Source organism: Microcaecilia unicolor, chromosome 8 (assembly GCF_901765095.1).
Source record: "Microcaecilia unicolor chromosome 8, aMicUni1.1, whole genome shotgun sequence".
NCBI classification, from domain to species: domain Eukaryota; kingdom Metazoa; phylum Chordata; class Amphibia; order Gymnophiona; family Siphonopidae; genus Microcaecilia; species Microcaecilia unicolor.
In genome coordinates this window covers 12,011,863-12,035,904 of record NC_044038.1, presented here as the reverse complement: position 1 = coordinate 12,035,904, position 24,042 = coordinate 12,011,863, and the positions used below count along the sequence as shown (strand labels likewise).

At 41.4% G+C, this 24,042-nt stretch overlaps 1 protein-coding gene across 1 annotated transcript in view; it reads right to left on the bottom strand.

Moving 5' to 3' along the window:
• Positions 1 to 1,475: 1,475 nt before the first annotated feature.
• RNF216 (ring finger protein 216) overlaps positions 1,476 to 24,042 on the bottom strand; it is a 201,898-nt gene continuing 179,331 nt past the window's right edge. The window contains exons 16-17 of the mRNA XM_030211106.1: positions 3,514 to 3,583; positions 1,476 to 2,639 (exon numbers count right to left, since the gene is read on the bottom strand). Of these exons, the coding sequence (XP_030066966.1) occupies positions 2,314 to 2,639; positions 3,514 to 3,583 (396 nt within the window). The 3' untranslated portion in view covers positions 1,476 to 2,313. The remainder of the gene's footprint in view (positions 2,640 to 3,513; positions 3,584 to 24,042) is intronic.

Here is a 24,042-nt window from a genome sequence, read left to right as displayed (position 1 = left end):
CTTAGAGTTATGCTCACATTATGCCACTCATGATTTGTGGTAGCGTGGATGAAGGTGTTAGCCAATATTAATTGTCAACATGTAAACCAGCAAGAGTTAGTGGCCCAGACAGCAAATTCTGGGTGGGCCAACAGGTAGGATGGGTAGGGTATGATGTATTTCTTTTTTGTCTCTGCCCCCTCCTCCTCCTCACTCAGCATAAGCTGCCAAGGATCGTCAAGCCCGCTAGCTGAAAACATCCGAAGCCCCGCATAACTCCCCTCAGTCAACCATGGCAGCCAGCAGCAGCTCTCCCAACTTTTAACACCGACACCGTGCATATGCCCAGTTGTGCACGAATCAGCACATACAAGAGCGGAGCACGCGCAGGCTGTTGGATGCTGACTGCCGAGGTTAGCTGAGGGGAGTTATAGCTGGCTGTGGATGTCTCAGCTACACTAAAGGCTGCGCTGCTGCTGGGTGGGCCTGAGCCGAAAGCGGAAGGGTGCAGCAGTGGCTACGCCCAAGACTCGGACCACACAACAAAATTGTTGCAAGAATCCCTGATTAAGACTTGCATAAACTGATATTCCATTAACTTTTCTTTTTACCTGATCGAGAAAAAAATACAAATTCAAAAAAGAATGAAAGAGTCCACGATCCATGAGAAAACCAGAAATCACATGTGCTATTCGGGGGTGAAAGAAAGAACTGCTTCTGTTTTATGAGATCCAGTTATGCCAGAAGCAGAGTTAAGGTTTTTTGACATCATCTCCTAAGAAAAATTACAAAGAGGTCCTCTGCTTTATAAGCCTCAAAAATATATTTAATATGAAAAGATGGATGGATGTTGTACCAGTTTTAACTTCCAACAGCTGTAGACTATGAAGGGTAGGGGGGCCAAGCCAGCCTATAACCTAATATTAATTATTTTATTCTTGGTTTGGGGGGCAGGGAATGGAATAGTGATTAATGGTAACCTTTTGGTTAACGGAACGTGGAGTGGCGGCCTAGTGGTTAGGGTGGTGGACTTTGGTCCTGGGGAACTGAGTTCGATTCCCACTTCAGGCACAGGCAGCTCCTTGTGACTCTGGGCAAGTCACTTAACCCTTCATTGCCCCATGTAAGCCGCATTGAGCCTGCCATGAGTGGGAAAGCGCAGGGTACAAATGTAACAAAAATAAAATAGATACTATTGGAGATTCTACATGGAATGTTGCTAGCATTGGAGATTCTACATGGAATGTTGCTATTCCACTAGCAACATTCCATGTAGAAGCCTGCGCGGCCACATTGGTGATCTGCAAGGGCAGACTTCTACATGGAATGTTGCTAGTGGAATAGCAACATTCCATGTAGAATCTCAAATAATAGCAACAGTGGAGGAGTGGCCTAGTGGTTAGGGTGGTGGACTTTGGTCCTGGGGAACTGAGTTCGATTCCCACTTCAGGTACAGGCAGCTCCTTGTGACTCTGGGCAAGTCACTTAACCCTCCATTGCCCCATGTAAGCTGCATTGAGCCTGCCATGAGTGGGAAAGCGCAGGGTACAAATGCAACAACAACAACAACGTAGTCTTTCAAAGGATGTGCTGGTAGAGGAGAATCAGTCATGTTTAGCGTCAGGTTTCTCCTGGAGCGTTCTTCAGGTTTTAACGGTCATGAAGAGAATGTAAAATTGCATAATAAACGAGTTTGGCTATTTTACAATTTTATTATACAAATGTATAATACTCTTCTTTGAAAGCTTCTGAAACGAATCACCTTCAACACAGTGCTAAGTCAAGAACATCGACAGACCATTTTATTAGCCACGACTAGGAAAGGATGTCATGAAAGGGCTTCATGAATGGAAAAGGGTAATACCGTTATATTGAAAGTGATTAACCCTTTCTAGAATGTTACTGCTGCTCCAGAGCCAAATGATGACTGCTCTCATACATATACTCAAGTCACTCTTCCCAATACCAGTCTCTAGCTATGCCCGAGTCAAAATAAAAAGGTAGGACGGAGTATATAATAATGCAGACGTTTTAAGAATTGAAGGTTTGTTTGGTTTTTTTTTAACCACTAGCCTTTTCTTCTTACAAATATCAACTGGGCCACAGTCATGTTGACCATAATAGATTTTAATGACTGGAGAGGCATTTTAATGACCTTAGATTTAGGCTTCTCAAAACTATGAAACTTCTGGTTTGTCAGAGTGCTGTGAGTAGAAAGCCCTCAGCTGCTCCCTTTTCAGCCGATTGCGTGGAAGGACGGGTAGCAGATCCTCTCGTCAGGGTACGACGTTTCTAACTGCAGCATCTTCCACAACTCCTCCTGGCAGGAATAGATCAGTACTGATGCCGGTGCCGAGGCTGTGGGCCAAAGTGCATAGGCAAGTTGTGCTCAAGCCCCACGTTGATGAGTGGGAAGTCGTAGTTCACCCGCATGTTGGGCAAAGGTGGCACGTATGGAGCAGGAATAGGGCCCATGTTAAGAGGAAGGTTATTGTACATTGGACGGACGGGAGGCAAAGCAAACTGGGGGTGCACGAAGGGATAAGGGGGAATTTGAGGCTGGTGTAAATTCTGAGGGACAGGCCGTGGGATGATTTCAACTCTTGCGATCTTCTGGGCTTTTTCTTCAACTGGAGGACCAATTCTTTTGAAACCAAGTTCTAGAAGGAGTTATTAGAATAAGAAAATAATTAAATATACAGGCTTAAGAAAGAAGCAAAACAAACATCATATACAATTTTTCTACAGTTTTGCACTATACGGTAGGCAATATATCGGAACTGTTTTATGGTCCTCATTGGGGTCTCAATTAGCCAGTTTATACAGCTATTACAAGAATGAGATAACATAGTAGATGACGGCAGAAAAAGACCTGCATGGTCCATCCAGTCTGCCCAAGACAAACTGATATGTGTATACCTTACCTTGAATTTGTACCTGTCCTTTTCAGGGTACAGACCATATAAGTCTGCCCAGCAGTATTTCCCGCCTCCCAACCACCAGTCCCGCCTCCCATCACCGGCTCTGGTACAGACCGTATAAGTCTGCCCTCCCCTATCCTCGCCTCCCAACTTCCCCCCAACTGCTCCGCCACCCAATTTCAGCTAAGCTTCTGAGGATCCATTCCTTCTGCACAAGATTCCTCTATGCATATCCCACGTGACTATCCGCTAATGTCCCAAACACTGCTATGTGCAGAATGAAACAGCAGCGGAAAATTGTTCAGTTTGGGAGACGACAATATGAGTGGTAAAGAATGGAAGAGGTCTTACTGCTTGAGAATGCTCAATTGTAACCTGCCGGGAACTTTGGTGTTTGTCGGGAAAAACAACAAACAGATGTTTCAACATAACAGAATTGAGGCTGTTGTATAGTTATGAATGAATGAATTCAAATGATGTAATGTATATTTATGTGAGGTACTGAATGCTATTTCACACATCAAGTCTTTCTTGGGCAGATGGCCAAGTGGTAAACGGGCTCAAAGACAGAAACAGTTGGAACGGGTGACTGAGCATGAAGGTCAGGACTCACCTCCGTTTTTCCTCTTCTGTTCTTCCTCAGCTTCACGCTGGATTTCTTGGATTATCCTCTCATCATCTTCCTAGATACAAGGGAAAAGACACTAGTGCATTGATAAAACAAATTCATTTTTAACACTACTTCCTATCATAACCTAGTACCGATGATAGATAGCCTATCACATGGCACAGAAGTACAGCTAAAGCTCTCTCAGCTAAAAACCCTCACAAGAGATCTTGCAAGTTTACTAAACTGAGAATGATCCTGCCCTACGGTAGAGGTCTTTAGAAGGGCAGGTGATTGGAGGATTTGGGTCACTACATTTTTGTCATGCGTTTTGATATTTCATTGTATTTGTTTCATGCTCTGCCTTGGGCAACTAGAAAAATTCAATTAAATACTACATTGAAGCAATCTTTCCCCTTAACTCTTCTTCCAACCCACCTTTAATAATAACAACAAAACTTTATTTATAACTCGCTATATCTTTAAAAGTCTAAGCAGGGAAAAAAATCACATACAAAATATATATTAAAAAAAAACCAAAGCAATAAAAGTTATTTCTTTACACAACAAAAACTATACAAAAAAACTCTACAATTCAAACATACAGCAGATTAAAATTTACATGGTATTAAAATAATTTATACAGCAGAGGAGCCAAAAGCCTGAAGAAATAAATGAGTTTTCAATGCCAACTGGTTCATATTTTGTATTGAACAAAGTTCAATGGGTAAAGCATTGCGGACCTTTGATGAAGAAAATGGATGATCTACATTTATTTATTGCATTTGTATCCCACATTCCCCCACCTATTTGCAGGCTCAATGTGGCTTACATTCTAAATAAACCTGATGAAATGAAGGCACATCAAGTAGCTGTTTCTGACATGATCTCCGAGAGCAAGTAGGTTGATAGCATCTTAGAGTGGCACTAAGAGTTGGTGAAATATTACCATTCAATATTTTGAAAACTAGCAATAAAATTTTAAATTCAATGCAAAATTTTACAGGGAGCCAATGCAGTGATTTCAAGATTGGAGTAACACGATCATAACGAGAGCCTCCTTTAATCACTCGGGCTATAGCGTTCTGAACTACTTGTAGCGCCTTCAGCATGTTACCAGTAATCCCCATTATCAAACCATTACAGTAATCTAACAGTGGACAAACTACAGACTGAACAATTTTACGAAAGTTTTCAACAGAAACCAGTGATCTAATACGCTGTGCAGTTCTTAAAATACCTTTGCTATTACGTTTCCAACCTGGTTTTTCATAGATAACGTAGTGTCAAGTTGCACCCCCAAATTTCTAATCTGATGGACAATAGGGATATTAGCACAGTCAATGTTAAAAATCGTAGTTACCCCTTTTGTACCAGAGAGGAAAAGAATTTGAGTTTTTGAAATGTTCAATTTCCCTCCATCCATTGCTATATTTTTGAAAGGTAAAATCTCAATTTAACAAAAGTATCTTCAAAAGAGTTCTCGACAGGTAGTATACAAACTGTATGTCATCAGCATACAACCTGTATTGCACCCCCAAACATACTACTACTACTTAACATTTCTAGAGCGCTACTAGGGTTACGCAGAGCTGTACAATTTAGCAAAGAAGGACAGTCCCTGCTCAAAGGAGCTTACAATCTAAAGGATGAAATGTCAAGTTGGGGCAGTCAAGATTTCCTGAATAGAGGTAGGTGGTTAGGTGCTGAGGTAGGTGGTTAGGTGCTCAACAATGTACATAAAGGTAAAAGAAAAAGATTAAATAACACAGCTGAAAGACAGGAGCATTGTGGAACACTGGTCAAACAGACCAGAGACTCCGATTTTTCTGTTCCTTCGAACACACAGAACTTCCTGTCTTTCAAAAAAGATTTAAACCATCTTAATACAAAGCCGAATAATCCAATCGATTGCAATTGATTCAACAAAATAGAATGATCAATGGTATCAAAAGCTGCATAAATATCCAGGGTAACTAAGAAAAACTTAGTAACCTTATCAAAACCTGTCCTGACACTGCCTAACAACGATATTAATAATGTTTCATTGTCATGGTCCTTTCGGAACCCAAATTGATGTTGATCTAAAATTTCATACTGCTGTAAAAATTCATCAAGTTGCTGAAACACCGCATGTTCAATCAATTTTGCAAAAAAAAAAAAAAAAAAAAAAAGGTAATGAAGAAATTGGATGAGAATTTTACAGACAGTTTACTACTCTCTAAGAACAGATGCCTATTGCTAACAGTTCTCACTCCTTACAAATCTATTCCACTGTATCCCCTTAGTTTCATGTACTGCACTGGAGACTCATTCAAATATTTACTGTACATTATACAGATTGTGCAGTGCTGTATGAAAGTATAAGGGGATGAGCAGAACAAATTACAAATTATTCTCATAGCTAAAAAAAAAAAAAAAATTTCAGAACCAAACTTTTAAGTTCCTAAACTATTTACAAGTCATAAAAACACTTCCTTTTGACAGCTGGTTCCTGTCAAGCCAGAATCAAGACAGGGAATTTATGGCTCATGTCTGCTGAAGGATGGAAAAGCCATGTTTGTTGATATTCTAAAGCTTCCTGGCCAGGAAGTTACAGTGACAAACAGCTCATTAAAAGGGGCTGCATGGATAAAAAGAAAAACGATTTCAAGTTTGCTACTAAGCTCCACAAAGTTGATCCTTAGAAGAACAACACTTGAACTGTGTCCCTCGTGAGTCTTGTTGACATCCCAAAAAATTAAAACAGAGTGTGAACTCGGAAACAGAATTCTCACCGCTCATCCTGGAGGTAGTGATCGAAGAAAGACACAAAGGTATCACAGCCTACTATCAGAGATAACAGAGCTTTATAAATGATGTCCGTTTGTGCAATAGGAGACAAAAGAGTAGCGTGATCAACACGACACTTCCAAAAAACCAGGGAGACGAATAATAAAAAAAAATGATTAAAAAAATGATACTTTATTGGTATCATTGGTAAAAAAAAAGACTCGACACCTTAACATCGCCTTTCGGCACCAATTCCCCTATGCCGATGTCAAACATCCCCGTACTCTGAGTTTTAGCCTTTGCTGTTCATCAACGTCCAAGTGTATTTCTTTCCTTTGCTTTTCACTTGTACCCTTTTTTTCTTTACAGTTTTTATTGTCATCCCAAGTTAATGCTTGGTATATTCACCAATCACTAGTCTTTCTAAAGGTATGTACCATTGCTCTAACATTTTTGCTATTTCATCTTGGTAAACATATTTTTTACACTACGTATCTTCCACTACTCCAGGCTTGATTTGGTTTCCTTGTCGATGCAGCTCCATTCATTGGCTTTGACTACATAGAGGTCAGCTTTATAATTTTATTCATTCATGTATGCATGCTTTACCTAATTTATGGTTTTATCTATTTTTACTCTGACGACTATATCAACTTGTATACCTTTACATTGGCTTTCCATATTATAGACTCACTTACCCTATATAATAAGCTTTACACAATACACAACACCACTTCGTGAAAAACTTCACTGGCTCCCAATCAAGGAACGTATAAACTTCAAAGCCCACACAATGATCTACAAGATCCTCGATGGCGAATCTCCAAGCTACATGTCCAACCTGATCGATCTTCCAGCCAGGAACTGGACCAGAACTTCTAGAACATATCTCAATCTTCATCTTCCTAACTGCAAAGGCCTCAAATACAAAACCTACTACGCATCCAACTTCTCTGTCATAGGCAGCCAACTCTGGAACGCCATACCTCGACACATCCGAAAAACCACTGAACACCTACCCTTCTGAAAACTGCTGAAGACTTACCTCTTCAAACAAGCCTACCCAAATGACCCGTCCTAATTCTCAAACATAATTCCACACCACTAGTATTACCCACACCCCAATCCCTTCCCCACATCTCTTACTATTGTCCTACTCTATGTAATTATGTCATCTCTGCGACACTTTGCTCCATACTTTGTATCATCTCTGTGATACTTTGAACCATACTTTGTAAGCCGCACTGAACCTACTCTATGTAATTATGTCATCTCTGTGATACATTGTTTCCATACCTGTATTATTGCCGTGATACTTTGTAAGCCGCACTGGACCTGCTATTGAGCAGGAAAGAGCGGGGTATAAATGCCACAAATAAATAAATAAATAAATAAATAAAAATAAAATACACATTCTTCTTGGATAAGTATACTTTATTTCTTTATCATATATTTTGTATAGTTCTATGGTTTAAATATCGGTATTTCAATGTATATGTATCTTTTTAGATTCTTATGATTTTATTTCTTTTTATATCCTTATATGTTTTATGTCTTTATGTATTGAAATTGTGTATCCTTTTTAATTTGTAGGATCCTGAAGCTGGCATTTTTCGCTGAAACACGGCTCCGTGTCGTCTTTTTTTTTTTTTACCAATAAAGTATCATTTTTTAAATAATTCGTCTCCCTGGTTTTTTGGAAGTGTTGTGTTGATCACGCTACTCTTTTGTCTCCTATTTCTCTACTCGTAGCGGATCCAGTTTCTCCATGTTTGTGGTTTTTCTCTGGTCCTTTTGTGTAACCCATGTGTGGCTTTTACAGAGATCTTACACCAAGGACCTCGGCTTGAAAAAAACCAAACAGATGAAAGGTGTTGCTGTCACAAGCATGTGAAAAGCAGCTACAGTCCAATTATCTCTCAGTGGTTCTTGTCATTTAAATATTTATCTTGCAGACGGGTCTTTAATATATCTAACACAGTATCTAGATTTAACACCTGTCTAACATGGTTGTCAACAAGTGACTGTACTGAGCACATGCAGCTCTTTTCCGAGATATTTATTTACTTTCGTTTGCTCATTGCATCTATCTACCAACCCTGATATTCTAATATCACAAATTTAACTACTTTTTATTCCTTCCAACGCAGCAGAAGTTGGAAAGGCTTCTACAAAAGGGGACGACTATGGACAATATAACGCTCCAAAAAGTTAACTGAATGGGATAAAACTTGGCATGCAGGAAAAAGCGGCAAGAGACACATTAAGTCTGAAAATGAGCCAAACTGGATTGCCACTTTCGGAGAAATAAGGACCCTTCCCCGAAAAGAATGACCCAATGCATTTCTACAGGCCCTTTATTGCATGTGTTCTTTTTAAAGCTAAGCATTTGATAGACTTTCCACGATAACAGGAAAAGCCTAACGGTTATGGTAGTAAGTACACAGGGTATTAAAAAATGTCCTTTACGTTATGGATTCCCTATACAAAGTCACTGTCCACCTTGGTCTTCAATTTACCTAAATGAAACCACATGAAAAAATTAAATTAGCTCTTTGTACTTGTAGTTTCATAGATCCAGTTGGCAGAAATATGCAGAATATATTAAAACTATAAACCATATAGGATCTCCTTAGGATAAAGAGCACTATATTAAGTTCATATCTGATTATGGTGGTTTTTGTTACCATCTTGACATAGGTATAAACATTGTGAATCTCTAAACAAAAAAGTATTGTTTTGTTTATACATGTGTTTGCTGTACTGCCTTCCATACCATAGACCAGTGATTCCCAAATCTGGTCCCGGAGGCACCCCAGCCAGTCAGGTTTTCAGGATATCCACAATGAATATCCACAAGAGATATTTACATGCACTGCCTCCACTGCACAGAAATCCCGCTCGTGAATATTCATTGTGGATTTCCTGAAAACCCCACTGTCTGGGGTGCCTCCAGGACCAGGTTTGGGAACCACTGCTATAGACCATAAAGCAGTTCATAAGAGGAACAAGGCAAAATAATATACCACATAAGAAACATTAATTAATAGGACACGGTTAGGCACAGGAAAAGGCAGGGAGACCTGGTGCTCCCCTCAAATGCCTGGATCAAGAAAGAGGTCTTTAGTCCCTCCATGAATTTAACACCCCCCCCCCCCCCCCAATACTCTGTTAAAGCAACTGGAAAGGCAGTACGATGGCTAGACTGGACTCCAAATGAGTTTCCTGTATAATGTTCCTATGTCATTTGCAGAACTGACCGGGCTCTCCATAAAGCACCTGTATGAATACTGGACTCTGTATTGCCACACTGGGAAAGACCAAAGGTCCATCAAGCCCAGCATCCTGTTTCCAACAGTGGCCAATCCGGGTCAGAAATACCAGGGAAGATCCCGAAGAAGTTCAATACACTTTATGCTGCTTATCCCACAAATAAGCAGTGGATTTCCCCCAAGTCAATTTAATAATGGTCTATGGAAGTTTCCTTTAGGACGCCGTCCAGACCTTTTTAAAACCCTGCTAAGCTAACCACCTTTACCACATTCTCTGGCAACAAATTCCAGAGTTTAATTAAACGCTGAGTGAAGAAAAACTTTCTTCGATTCGTATTAAATTTCTACTTTGTAGCTTCATTGCAAGCCCTCTAGTCCTAGTATTTTCAGAAAGAGTAAACACACGATTCATGTCTACCCGTTCTACTCCACTCATTATTTTATAGACCTCAATCATATCTCCCCTTAGCCGTCTTTTCTCCAACCTGAAAAGCCCTAACCACTTCAGCCTTTCCTCATAGGGAAGTCGTCCCATTCCCTTTATCATTTTTGTTGCCCTTCTCTGTACCTTTTCTAATTCCACTATATCTTTTTTGGGAGATAAAAGCAGGGTAAAAGAAAAAGAAAGCCTGCGCTCACACAAGCACATGTACTAGGTCCCATCGCACACAAGTCCCTGCCACAGGATGCTCCACTTTCTGTCCCTGATTAGTACTGAGTCCTTTTAGAAATGGGAGGTCTGGGTGTGTGTGTGTGTGTGGTAGTTAGGGAGTAAAAGCAAACTACATTATGAGGTGGTGGGGGGAGCCCCACAGCCAGCCACAGCATGGTGTGGGGCTTGCCAGCTGTCTCCTCTCTGGATCCCTGTTTATTTTTGAAAGGCCCAAAGGCAGGCAGAGGTTGGTCAGGTCCCCATGGGGTGGGGGAAAAACAGGGCGCAGTGGAAAGACCATGTATGACGCTTGGGGGCCTGTGAGCGTCCCTCTCTCCCATCCTATGTTTTGTTAACAATTGTATTAGAACATAACTACAAACTAACCAGAGAGGGTATACAGCATACATATAAAGTATATAAACAAAAAAAGCAACGCTGGGCCTTCAAGACTGAGACAACAGGAGTCTTTTATTGATAGAAGGCCCGACATGGGCCGTGTTTCGGCGTTAAGACACCTGCCTCAGGGGTCAGGGTTTGATTGTGAAATGTACAAGATATATAGGTCCAATTCCTCGATAAGTAAAGAAAGTCTTCTATAGAAAAGGCTATTGCAGGAGATTATTCCCTACATCGCGGCTGTTTTGACAGAATTGCTTGGTTTTGAAGATTTTCTTTACTTTTGTATCAGTCTTGAAGGCCCAGTGTTGCTTTTTTTGTTTGTATTAGAACGTAAGTGCCACACCAAAGGTTCATCTAGCCCAGCATCTTGTTTCCAACAGTGGCCAATCCAACGATGGAAACCCAGGTGCAACAGGCACTCTTCATGGAAAGTGGGGATGGCCCCCTAGGGATGATTCTTTCCCCCCCCCCCCCCCCCCAACTCTCTACCCATGGCTTCTTTCAGTTTCAGCAGTCCTTCCTCTCTGCGCCTCGGGCCTGCAGACGCAATAGAAATAAAACACAATTGTGAGGTCGGTAACCTAGCAGATATTCGCCCTTTCATCTCTGAGCACACCACCCGTACTCCCTTCCACTCTCTCATTACCTCTCGCCTTGACTACTGCAACCTACTCCTCACTGGCCTTCCACTTAACCATCTATCCCCCCTTCAATCCATCCAGAACTCTGCTGCGCGTCTCATCTTCCGCCTTGACCGATATGCTCATATCACCCCTCTCCTCAAGTCACTTCACTGGCTCCCGATCAGGTACCACTTACAGTTCAAGCTTCTCCTACTAACCTACAAATGCACTCAATCTGCAGCCCCTCATTACCTCTCTACCTTCATCTCCCCTTACGCTCCCTACCCGTAACCTCTGCTCACAGGACAAATCCCTCCTCTCAGTACCCTTCTCCGCCACCGCCAACTCCAGGCTCCGCCCTTTCTGCCTCGCCTCACCCTACACTTGGAATAAACTCCCTGAGCCCATACGCCAAGCCCCCTCCCTACCCATCTTCAAATCCTTGCTCAAAGCCCACCTCTTCAATGTCGCTTTCGGCACCTAACCATTATTCATCTATTCAGGAAATCTAGACTGCCCCTTTTTGTCCTTTAGATTGTAAGCTCCTCCGAGCAGGGACTGTCCTCTGTGTTAAATTGTACAGCGCTGCGTAACCCTGATAGCGCTTTATAAATGTTAAGTAGTAGTAGTAGTAGGTGCTTCAGCAATCTCGTTTCCTCCTGTCACCTAGAAACACCTGGAGGTGCAGGGCTGTGGCTGCTGGGCTTGCGGGTGTGTGTCAGCTCACAGGTCCCTGCACTCATTTTCTTTTAAATTGTGGGTGTGGCTTCCCTAGAATCCTACTGGTGGTGCCATCACTATGTGCAGCTGTAGGCAAATGCCTACATTGTTTTCGTGAAAATTGGGATGTGCATTAACAGCAGGGGGAGGACACTGAGGTGGGCTGCTGCTTCTTTAGAGTCCCTGTGGCTACGCACATGCTCTGAAGGAAGTTTGATTGTTAGGATGACATAGTTGCCTCTGGCAGAATCAGGCTTCACTGAATCATAAAATGAATGAAACAAGAGGTAGCAAGGAGTGGTTCAGGGATCAAGCGGAGGTAAAAAAGGAAGATGTACTGGGTTATGGCATAAAGTTGGGACAGATGAGGCAACTTGCTTAACTGAACCCCCACTAATCAATAGCTCTCTCTTTCTCTCCATACTGCGTATGTTTCAGCCAGCCCTGTGCTCACATACTAGCTGATCAAGCAGTGCTGTACTTATTTAGAGGTGGTAATGAGCTAGACCAGTGTTTCCAAAGTCCAGTCCTCGAGTACCCCTTGCCAGTCAGGTTTTCAGGATATCCACAATGACTATGCATGAACTTGATTTGCATACACTGCCTCTATTGTATGCAAACTTCTTTCATGCATAGTCATTGTGGATATCCTGAAAACCTAACTGGCAAGGGGTATTCCAAAACCGGACTTAGGAAACACTGCGCTAGACCAGTGGCTCTCAACACACCTGACAATGTTCATGTGCGTGACACACTGAACACTAACGCTTACAGTTGAACAAAAAAAAAAATCATTTCTAAATATTTCACTGTTAGAAATGATAAAAGGAAAATATAAAATATTCTTAGAGTTTACTTTAGCAAACAGTTAAAACTGAAGTTATTACAAGTTATATTTTTCTTAAAGAAGTTTAATCTTCACTTTAACAGTGAAAAATTTGGGACTGATGTGTTGCAAACTGTTTTTCTATATGGGGTTGAATGATAGCCAAATTCACACTAAACTTATTCTCAAAAATCAAAACATTTTTATCCATACTAGAGCACAGAGCTAGAATGTTTCCCTTTACAGGTTGTTATACAAAACAATTTTATATTGAAATTCTGGTGTCACTTCCGTAATGGCAACACAAAAGTCCTCCATTAACAGATACTGCAAAATAACACAACACCATACAAATGTGCTACTCAGAAACTATGTAGCAAACAGAACCTATAGACAACAGACCCGCATCACTTCCAAATAAACTGGTGGTAGCAGTTATCGCAGAGGGTAGTGAGGAAGCAGAAATGGGGACCAGTTCTATGATTTTCAACTACCTGACTCTCTGGATCTCTTCTCTTCCCAGCTTACAGGCACAAAATGGTTGTTAAGGGAAGTATAGTCTTGCTTTCTATGCCACACGTTTGGTGACACACTGGTTGAGAATCACTGCGCTAGACAGACATGAACAAAACATGTCAAAGACTCCTACCATCAGAAACCTGAGAAATTGTAATTTCTTTCTCCCGCACGATGAATAGCCGAAATGAGGGAAAGCAGAGTCAGGGGAAGACGATAATGGGTCTTTGTACACTTGGAATTTATGTCCAGACGTGTGCTTTTTGAAGTTTCGATTTGATCTACTCTAATTCTCTCATCTTCAATAATGTAGACAGACACCCTGCCTAGTCCCATATTACACTGCCGCAGTTATCAGCTGAAAGTCTTATGGGAGGGAATGGTATGCCCTGAAGTGTAGAGATATTTCTTTCCCTTCAGTTTCATCCTAGCCAGGTACAGTGGACGCTTCCTATGGTTAAGACTCTTATATGATCCTGTCTAATGATGACTTCTCACCGGTAAACAAAGGGTTCTATGGGATTTTCAGAAGTTTTAAAATTGTCAAGAAAAATAACCCGACGCAACAAAAGTGCTGCAGGAGGTAATCAACAGAAGTAACATCTGGATGAAACCAAGAGAAAACAAGAACAGTGAAGTATGCCAAAAAAATAAAAATCTGAGTCACAAGCTTGACATGCTGTGGGTGAAAGACAAAAAAAAAGAACCCACTTTGCAAAATAGGAATTTATCTTGCTAAGCACAAAAATGTTACAGAAGAAGCAACTGCCAAACTCTGATGAGGTGGGTGTGGTGAGTGGACAAAGATTACACGGATAAACAATATTCTCCAAATTGTGTTTTATTTAACAAATATTGCTCTGTGGTCAACCTTTTCCCCCCCAACAACGAAAATGGTATCCCAGATCACAAATTCCATATAAATTTTCTTCCTTGTAATATTTGAATGAAATTAGTTATCTGCTGATTGGAGGATGCAGTTATGCAGGGAATGTTTTTTTTTTTTTTAAAGTACACCAAACCACATCAATTACTTTAATTAGGAAAATGTTTAGTCTGCAGACAGAACAGTTTGCTTTAACTATTCTGTTGCTGACCTATTTCCAGAATCTCCTTGAGAAGAAAATGCTTGCATCATGTAACTCCCAGAAAACAGTATTTCAACCCACATAAAGTTAGTTTTATTTTGAATTGTGCTCACCAAAGGAACATTTTTCCCATGCTTCGAACTACTGCTACTGAAGCCCTTACCCTAATAGCCACAAACTGATTAGAAAGGGGTAGGGAAAGGGAAATGGGACTTGATATACTGCTTTTCTGTGGTTTTTGTAACTACATTCACAGTGGTTTACATAGTATATACAGGTACTTATTTGTACCTGTGGTTAAGGAGAAATTACGCCTTACCTGCTAATTTGCTTTCCTTTAGTCTCTCTGGACCGGCCCAGAGAGTGACTGTAGGGGGAATTGCACCCAGTTCCCCAGAATCAAGGTCCACTGCACTAACCACTAGGCTACTCCTCCACTGCCAATGCATGCTGTAGAAAAGTGATCTATATTAGGAAATTTTAAGTCTGGTTTACAACAAGCTTGTTAAAATAGGTTTAAAAAACAACAAAAAAAACCCTTCCTCTGTTTTACAGCCGAGTTTAGTAACCTCCCTCGCGCAACATGGGTCCTCTAAAGTTTCTAACTGCAGGCAAGTTGGTTTCAAGCTGTCCAGAATCCCTGTCAGTTGGTGTCCAGATCACTGGGAAAATTGAAGAGGCCGAAACCAGTGTAATGTAATAATATGGCAGCTGCCTGTGTGTTTGAGCAAAACAAGCCTAGCTTGCACTTCCTCCGATAACAATAGCCAGAGGAAGACAAACAAAAAGGACACTAGCAAATAAATACTGAATACATTTACATGACATCCTGCAGGAATCAGAATACAAACACAAAAACATGCATCAGGAGTCTTTATTTTGTAAATCCTTTTACTGAGGGGTTTAGCATTTTAAAATTAGCCAAAAAAACAAACAAACCCTTAACCGCCATTATGAAGAGATTCACCCAAGGCGGTGTACAGCAGGTACAGATGAACATAAAATGACCAAATATAAACACAAATATCTGATCTGAAGGAAAAGTTGGGGTTGATGGGGCTACATAGTCCGTAACAAACACTGGTGGAAACCTGGCATGCTGGTCCCCCATTCCAGTTCCACGCTGGAACCAAGTTTATTTGGTGGTGTGGATGAGGTACCTTGTGGTGTTTTGAAGTCCCATTGGGTCAGGGAATGTAATAAGCTTCTGGTGTTGTTGTCATGTTGCTTTCTAGGTGCAGACTGATATCACCTCAAAGAAGATCATCAGTGAAGTTGGTGCAGGCGTTTGATACAAAATTCATAAAGTCCTCTTCAGCGCTGGACCAACTTCCCGGGGGACGATAAAAAAGAATGCAGAATAGTGGACCTGTTGGTGTTCTCATGGCTCTTCCTCCACCCCTATCCCGCTCTCTGTTGGCGTTCCTCAGGGATTTGTCCTTGGACCCCTTCTTTTTTCAATCTACACCTCTTCCCTGGGCTCGCTGATCTCATCTCATGGTTTCCAATATCATCTTTATCCTGACGACACCCAGCTTTATCTCTCCACACCAGACATCACTGCGGAAACCCAGGCCAAAGTATCGGCCTGCTTATCCGACATCGCTGCCTGGATGTCCAACCGCCACCTGAAACTGAACATGGCCAAGACCAAACTTATTGTCTTCCCACCCAAGCCCACTTCTCCTCTCCCTTCACTCTCTATTTCAGTTGATAACACCCTCATCGTCCCCGTCTCATCTGCCCGCAACCTCGGTGTCATCTTCGACTCCTCCCTCTCCTTCTCTGCGCATATCCAGCAGATAGCCAAGACCTGTCGCTTCTTCCTCTATAACATTAGCAAAATTCGCCCCTTCCTCTCTGAGCACACCACCCGAACTCTCATCCACTCTCTCATTACCTCTCGCCTTGACTACTGCAACCTACTCCTCACTGGCCTCTCACTTTGCCATCTATCCCCCCTTCAGTCAGTTCAGAACTCTGCTGCACGTCTTGTCTTCTGCCTGGACCGATATACTCATATCACCCCTCTCCTCAAATCACTTCACTGGCTTCCGATCAGGTACCACATACAGTTCAAGCTTCTCCTACTAACCTACAAATGCACTCGATCTGCAGCCCCTCCTTACCTCTCTACCCTCATCTCCCCTTACGTTCCTACCCGTAACTTCCGCTCTCAAGACAGATCCCTCCTTTCAGTACCCTTCTCCACCACCGCCAACTCCAGGCTCCGCTCTTTCTGCCTCGCTTCACCCCATGCTTGGAATAAACTCCCTGAGCCCATACGCCAGGCCCCCTCCCTGCCCATCTTCAAATCCTTGCTCAAAGCCCACCTCTTCAATGTCGCCTTCGGCACCTAACCACTATACCTCTATTCAAAAAACCTAGACTGCCCCAACTTGACATTTCGTCCTTTAGATTGTAAGCTCCTATGAGCAGGGACTGTCCTTTTTTGTTAAACTGTACAGCGCTGCGTAACCCTAGTAGCGCTCTAGAAATGTTAAGTAGTAGTAGTAGTTGCATCTGTGATTTTGCATGCAAATTTCAATTGCAGAGGGTCTGTGTTTCGTAACAGGTTCTACTTTAAAGAAGGATTTGTATACTAAAGCAACCCCACCTCCTTTCTTTTTGGTTCTGTCGATGGGTATTATTTTGTAGCCTGGTGAGCAGAGGTCGAGTATAATTGGGTCATCTTTGAGGTGTAGTCATGCTTCTGTTATGAACAATAAAACTGGTTGTTCATATTCTATCCAATTTCTAATTATAGCTGATTTATTCACTACAGACCTTGCATTTATATTTGTTACATTTGTATCCTATATTTTCCCACCTATTTGCAGGCTCAATGTGGCTTACATGGTACCGTAGAGGCGTTCGCCATCTCCGGCATGGAAACACATACAAGGAGTTAATGTGGTCGGATAGGTTCATGTGTTATAGACACACTGGGGAATTAAAAGAGTTTATATATAGAGTCTGTTACAAGCTTTGGTTTTGTTGTGTTGCTGAGTTTAGGCACTTAAGTTGGGTCGGTGGGGTATGCCTTTTTGAACAGGTAGGTTTTCAGTGATTTCCAGAAGCTTAGGTGGTCGTACGGCTTTTGATAGTGCGTTCCACAGTTGTGTGCTAATGTAGGAGAAATTGGATCCATAAGTTGATTTGTATTTGAGACCTTTGCAGATTGGGTAGTGGAGATTTAGGTACGTCTATAGGGACTGGGCCGTATGTTTCGTTTATGATTTTGGTGTACTTAATGGGTTGTACTTGTCTATGCATTCTATCTTTTTTTGATGTTAGTGCGATTAGAGTTGTTTGTGCAAATCTGGGCGTATTCTGTATTCTGTTAACAAGCAATTATTGGTACTAATTAGAATTTATACGCACTACTCGATAAGCGTACTCCATAAAGTAGTCCATGTAAATTTTACCACGCAGATCTCAAAAGGGGGCCTGGCCATGGGAGAAGCATGGGTGGGTCATGGGCATGCCTCAAATTTACGTGCAGTTCTGTGTCTAAAGTTAGGTATGGGCATTTACACCAGTTTTTCATTGGCATAAATGGTGCACCTAAATTTTAGTCACATGGATGGTGCTACGCATATTCTATAAACAGTGCTTAACTTTACACATACATGTGTTTTCCATCAGCGCTGATTTTTTTGGTGCTAAATATAGAATCTGGCCCTTGATGTGCAAAAAAAACTTTTCATAAGACTATGCTTTTTTCAGTCGAAATCCGTAATGCTACCCACTTCTCAGCTCAGGGCAGGGAATTCTGCTTCACTTTCTTGGTTAATTAAAACAGAAAGGGCTGAATGACAGCATATTCCGGTGGGTTAGGTTCACAAGAAGCAGAATGGTTTTCTTGTTCCCCTGGGCTTTGGGCAGCTGCTGTTCTGCGGAATACAATAGGGATCTCGAAGCTGCATTCTTTATGGCTTGCACACACCTGCTTTGTAGGAAATTATAAAGCAAAGCAGAATTAGACTCACAGGACACAATCAGATCACTAAATGCACTAAAAGGAGGATAGACCGCAGTCCACAGCCTACCTCCACGCAGCAAAACACCATTTAAAAGACAAGAGCTAACAGAAGTGGCACATGTTAAAATGCATTACCAGCGTCAATAGAAATAATGGTTTTGCTACTATGAAAGGAGATTGTGTGTGCAATCTCTTTCTAACCTCTTCCCCACAGTAAAGCATTACAACAGTCACCTAGTCTCTCAGACCCTGTTTAGAATTGAAGAAGGTTTTTCTCTCTTTGATTGCCTTTTTCTCTCTCTGCATTGTATTTCCAGCTTCCTACGGAATTTCTATAGGGTGCTCCCTCTCATGTGGGCTGATATGCTTATTGTTTCTATGTTAATTCTCCTTCATGTTTAATTTCTTGAATTTCTTAATCAAAGTGTGCTCTTTGAACGGTGAACTTTATATGCAAATAAAAATAAATGACAGGCTACATATTATTTGCTATATTTTGGCAGAATGATGGGGGCTTCACTAAATATTTTCCAGCCAATAGTGAAAGGCAGCCACTAACTTTTTTTTTTTTTTTTAAACACTGGTTACGGCATTTAAAAAAAATCTCTATATATAAAAGGCACCACCAACGTTCTAAATGAAGCCTCCAGCCGGAAGTGTGAAGGGGGAGAGATATCCGGTTTCCCCATGAGTGTCTGCCCCGCCCTCGCTCTCTCTGTAACACAAACAGTGAAGGAAAACACAGCAAAGCACAAATCGCTCTCTCTGTAACAGTGAAGGGCTCAGAGGGGGGAGGGTAGAGAGGGCAGAAGCCCTCACTATCTCTGTAACACAAACACAGCACAGCAGGAAACTTAACACTGAAGGACTCGACTCCGAGGGGGGAGGGGACAGAGAGCAGAGGGGACAGACAGCACAGGGGAAGGGAGAGAGGGCAGGGACACACATACTCCCACATGCACACAGAAGAAAACCTTGCTAGCCCCCGTTTCATTTGCATCAGAAACGGGACTTTTTTACTAGTATCTATATTCAGCATCTGCTGCTGCCCACTATCTCCCTAATTCTAGAAAGCTGCGCACTTGAATCTGCACGCACAAGTTACAGAACAAGGTCAACTGCGTGCATAACTTGAGTGCCTCAGGCACTGCATCAAAGGGACGCGCCTCTTTGTGCATGTCACAGGGCAAGGACTTTATACTTAATTTCAACTTTATCTTAAGCTTCAGGTATTGTTAATTTTACATAATGCTTCTAATGTCTAATCCAGCTCTTTGATTTTATTTCAAATATCTGTGTCAACCACCCTAATATCCTTCTACTAGGAGATATTAACCTGCACTTAGATAACTTACGGGCTTATTTTCGAAAGGGATCGCCGGCCATCTTCCGAAACAAATCGGGAAATGGACGGCGATCTCCCAAATCGGTATAAACGAAAGCCGATTTTGGCCGGCTTCAACTGCTTTCCGTTGCAGAGCCGGCGAAAGTTCAAGGGGGCGTTCCGGCGAGGTACTTAAGGCGGGACGGGGGCGTGACAACGCAGGGTTCCAGACTGCCGGCCATCTCCCGTTAATGGAAAAAAGATGGCCGGGTCTGACGAGCACTTCGCCGGCTTGACTTAGGTCCATTTATTTTTAGGACCAAGTCTTAAAAAAGAATTTCTTACACCCATACACCCCTGTCTCTCATTCAAAAGGTCACCTTCTTGATCTTTTTGCTTATAGATTTACCAACTCATCAGCCTTATACGTATCTGATACTTCATGGGAACCACCCCTATGGTCAGATCATTACAAATTAATATTCACCTTAACTGGCAAGAATCACTGAAAGACACTTACCCCCAAGTCCACTCTCCCTCTTTTAAATCTAGAGGAAGGATTGAAATTGACTTCTGGTCGAACATACAAGATACTTGAACTCATGTCGATGTCTAATTCATTGACATTTAGAAAAGATTGGGATGTATTAATTAAATCAATACTAGACTCTGTGGCACCAGTAAAAATTAAGGGCCCTGTTTACTAAGCCACGCTAGAGAGGCATTAGTGTTTTTAGCGCACGCTGACCATGTAGATGACCATAACACATGAACCTCTTTGATAATAACATCACTTTGTATTTGTTTCATCACCAGAGGCGACTAACGCCTCACGGTACTATGTAAGCCACATTGAGCCTGCAAATAGGTAGGAAAATGTGGGGTACAAATGTAACAAATAATAATAATATTCCTATGGGCGATTACACGGTTAGCGTGTGCTAATTTTTAGCACGCGCTAAGAAAACTAGCGCACCTTAGTAAACAGGGCCCTTAATCTAAATAAAAAAGAGCCAATCCTATGCATCAAACGACAATGTAAGCAGTTTGAAAGAAAATGACAAAAATCCAAAACGGAAGAAAATAAATTACATTGGAAACCAGCTCTAAGATATGGAAATCTAATATCAACTGATTCTTTCAATACCAAACGTATTTTCAATATAGTCAACACCCTCTTAAGATACCCAGGCTATTGCTACCTCTGCTATCCAATTAGCTATATATTTTGCGCAGAAATCAGTGCTCATCATCAACATGTAGAAGGTAAGCCCATCTCTGGACAGCCTCTAGTTGTTCACTTCATGAGAGGTTTGATTTTGTTAAAGTCCCCTGTCAAACCTCCGCCAATGTCATAGGATCTCAACGTCATTCTCACCCAGCTGATGAAGGCTCCTTTCGAGCCACTGAATTCCTGCCATCTGAAGTACTTGACCTGGAAAGTCATTTTCTTGGTGGCTGTTACTTCAGCTCGTAGGGTCAGTGAGCTTCAGGCCTTAGTGGTGGATGCACCTTATACTAAATTTCATCACAACAAAGTAGCCCTCTGCATGCACCCCAAGTTCCTACAGAAAGTGGTGTCGGAGTTCCATCTGAACCAGTCGATTGTCTTGCACACCTTGGATTGCAAGAGAGCATTGGCCTATTACATGGATTGGACAAGGTCCTACAGACAGTCCGCCCAGCTTTTTGTTTCTTTTGATCCCACAAAGATGGTGCCTGAAAAAGGGGCAAGGCACGGCAAAAAAAAAAAAAAGAAAGGGAAAGTTTCCAGCCAAAGTCAAGGCCTAAAAGCGGCCTGATGACGATGAAAAATAAAAGGAAACTTAAAACCGGGCAAAATCACTAACAATTTAAGGGAACACGATAAAGGATGAAAAAACAATGAAAAAATAGCTGAAAGAAACAAACAAAAAAAAAAAAGCTCTCTAGGACTGAGCGATGTGAAGAGATGATTTAAAAAAACAAAAACAAACAAAAAACTAAACATGCCCTCTCCTCATCGTAGTAGAAAAGGAACCGAGGAGACTGCGTTCTCACGGTGGGTGGGAAGGCACTCACTCATGAATGCGTGGGTGAAGTGTCTCTCACACTCCACAAAGCTCTCATTTAACTCTGGTAAATTCCGGACCGGGCGACGCGGGTCGGTGTTACCCACTTGTGAGAACTAGAAGCCTGCTTGTCCTCGGAGAATGTGGGATATAAATGAAATAATGAGCTGATAATTGGTGTTAGAGCAACAGGTTAACAAACTGGCCTTAATTGGCACTAATTAGCAGTTACACATTCAACAGTCCTCAGTCTTTATTCTAAAGTTGTGCGTTCAAATTCTAAGGCACGCAACTTCTAGGGGGTATGGACCTGGGAAGGGAATGTGTGTGCTGTTATAAGGGCTCATTATTTTAATAGCCCACAGGGATAATAAATACAACTAGAAGCAAAAATCCCAGCAGCAAATAATCTGTATACTCATCTCTACAATCAGGGAACTCCAGTCTATTATCAAGCATTCATTTGATTAAAAAAAAATTATATTATTGGACTCCCAGAAGGGCAAGATGGCATCTACTTCCCTAAATGCAAAGGCATAAAATACAAAGTACTGCACGCATCAACTTTCTCTTATATGAGCACGCAATTCTGGAATACACTTCCACGCAACCTGAAAACGATCTACGAACTAACCGACTTCCGCAAACTATTGAAGACTCATCTCTTTGAGAAAATCTACGGCAAGGATCAAAACACATGAAGTCCATACACACCAGTAGAAACGCATCAATACACTTTCTTCTGAGTTCTCTTCCCCCGTATTTTCACCACACTTAAAACTCCACCCACAGATAAAATTGTTATACCCTAATGTTCTTTTGTTATTGTTTTATCGTCTTATCAACTCCCTATTGTTACATTCCATTGTTCTATTCCCCATATGATATTTGACTTCCCATAACTCCTCATAATGTAACCCATAATCGTACTGCAACAAATTGTATTTCCATCATTTACTATGTATTGTAAGCCACACTGAGCCCGCAAATAGGTGGGAAAATGTGGGATACAAATGCAACAAATAAATAAATAAATCTCTCATATTTAAGAATCTAATGCTCATTACATGCTTCAAATCTTCATCAGTCCTTTTTTCCCAAAACCTTTTAATATATTTCTTCACCGACAAACTGTGTTAATTCAATAGAATACAGCATATTTTTTATTCAAAAGATCTACTGAAGGGACAAGTGTGTCCATCTTATTATTCTAACCTCTACAGACAGTGGCTGAATATTGATGCTATCCATGAAAATGCTCTCTCTCTTGCCCTGTACTATATAGAAAGTGCTGGAACAGGCAGAGGAGATTTTCAGCAGACCTATACATTTATAGCTAGGGAACATCTACATTTAGGGAGAAGTTAGAGTGGGCTACCATTAAGACATGCTATTATAGCACTATTTCATGCAATAAGACCTAACTGCTAATAACTGGGGTTAACTGTAAAACAGCATATGTTAATGGCTTCCTTAATTAAACAAAAAAAGAAATGTCTCTAGAAACTGAAATCACTGCTATATGTAATAAAAGTGCCCCCCCCCCAGTATAGGGCAATTAAGCCATTATATTACTGATGAGGTTGGCTCTTAGGCATTTGTGGAACGAGGCATTATGATATCTCAATATCAGCTCTTGTTAACACAGACCGAAACGTCACATTAAGAAGGGGGAGGGGGGAATTATCAACATGGGCTACCGTTAAGGTGTGTTAATTTACCACTAACTCGTGCTATTTTAACACAGGTCCCATTTTATGCAGTGAGACCTAATGACTAATTCTGTAACTGGAGTTCAAGGTAAAATAACGTCTTAATGGTAGCCCCACACTGTTAACGTCCTCCTTAATTAAAGAAAAAAGAACTGTCTGTAGAAATTGAAATCATTGCTATATGTAATAAAAATGATGCCAGTAAAGGCCAATCAAACCATTGTGACATCACTGATAAGGTTGGCTCTTAGGCATTGGTGGAATGAGGCATTATAACATCACAATATCAGAAGTGAGCCAAGTATAGAGCAATCAAGTCATTGTGACATCACTGATGAGTTGGCTCTTAGGCATTGTGGAATGAAGAATTATGACATCACAGTATCTGCTCTGGTTACCAGACACTGAAACTCTTAATACTAAGGGGGACGTTATAAATGTGGGTTACCGTTAAGATGTGTTATTTTACTGTTAACCTCAGTTATTAATAACCAGGTCTCGCTGCATAAAATGGGACCTGTGGTAAAACAGCATGAGTTAGTATAAAATAACACGTCTTAACAGTAGCCCACATTGATACTTCCTACCCCTC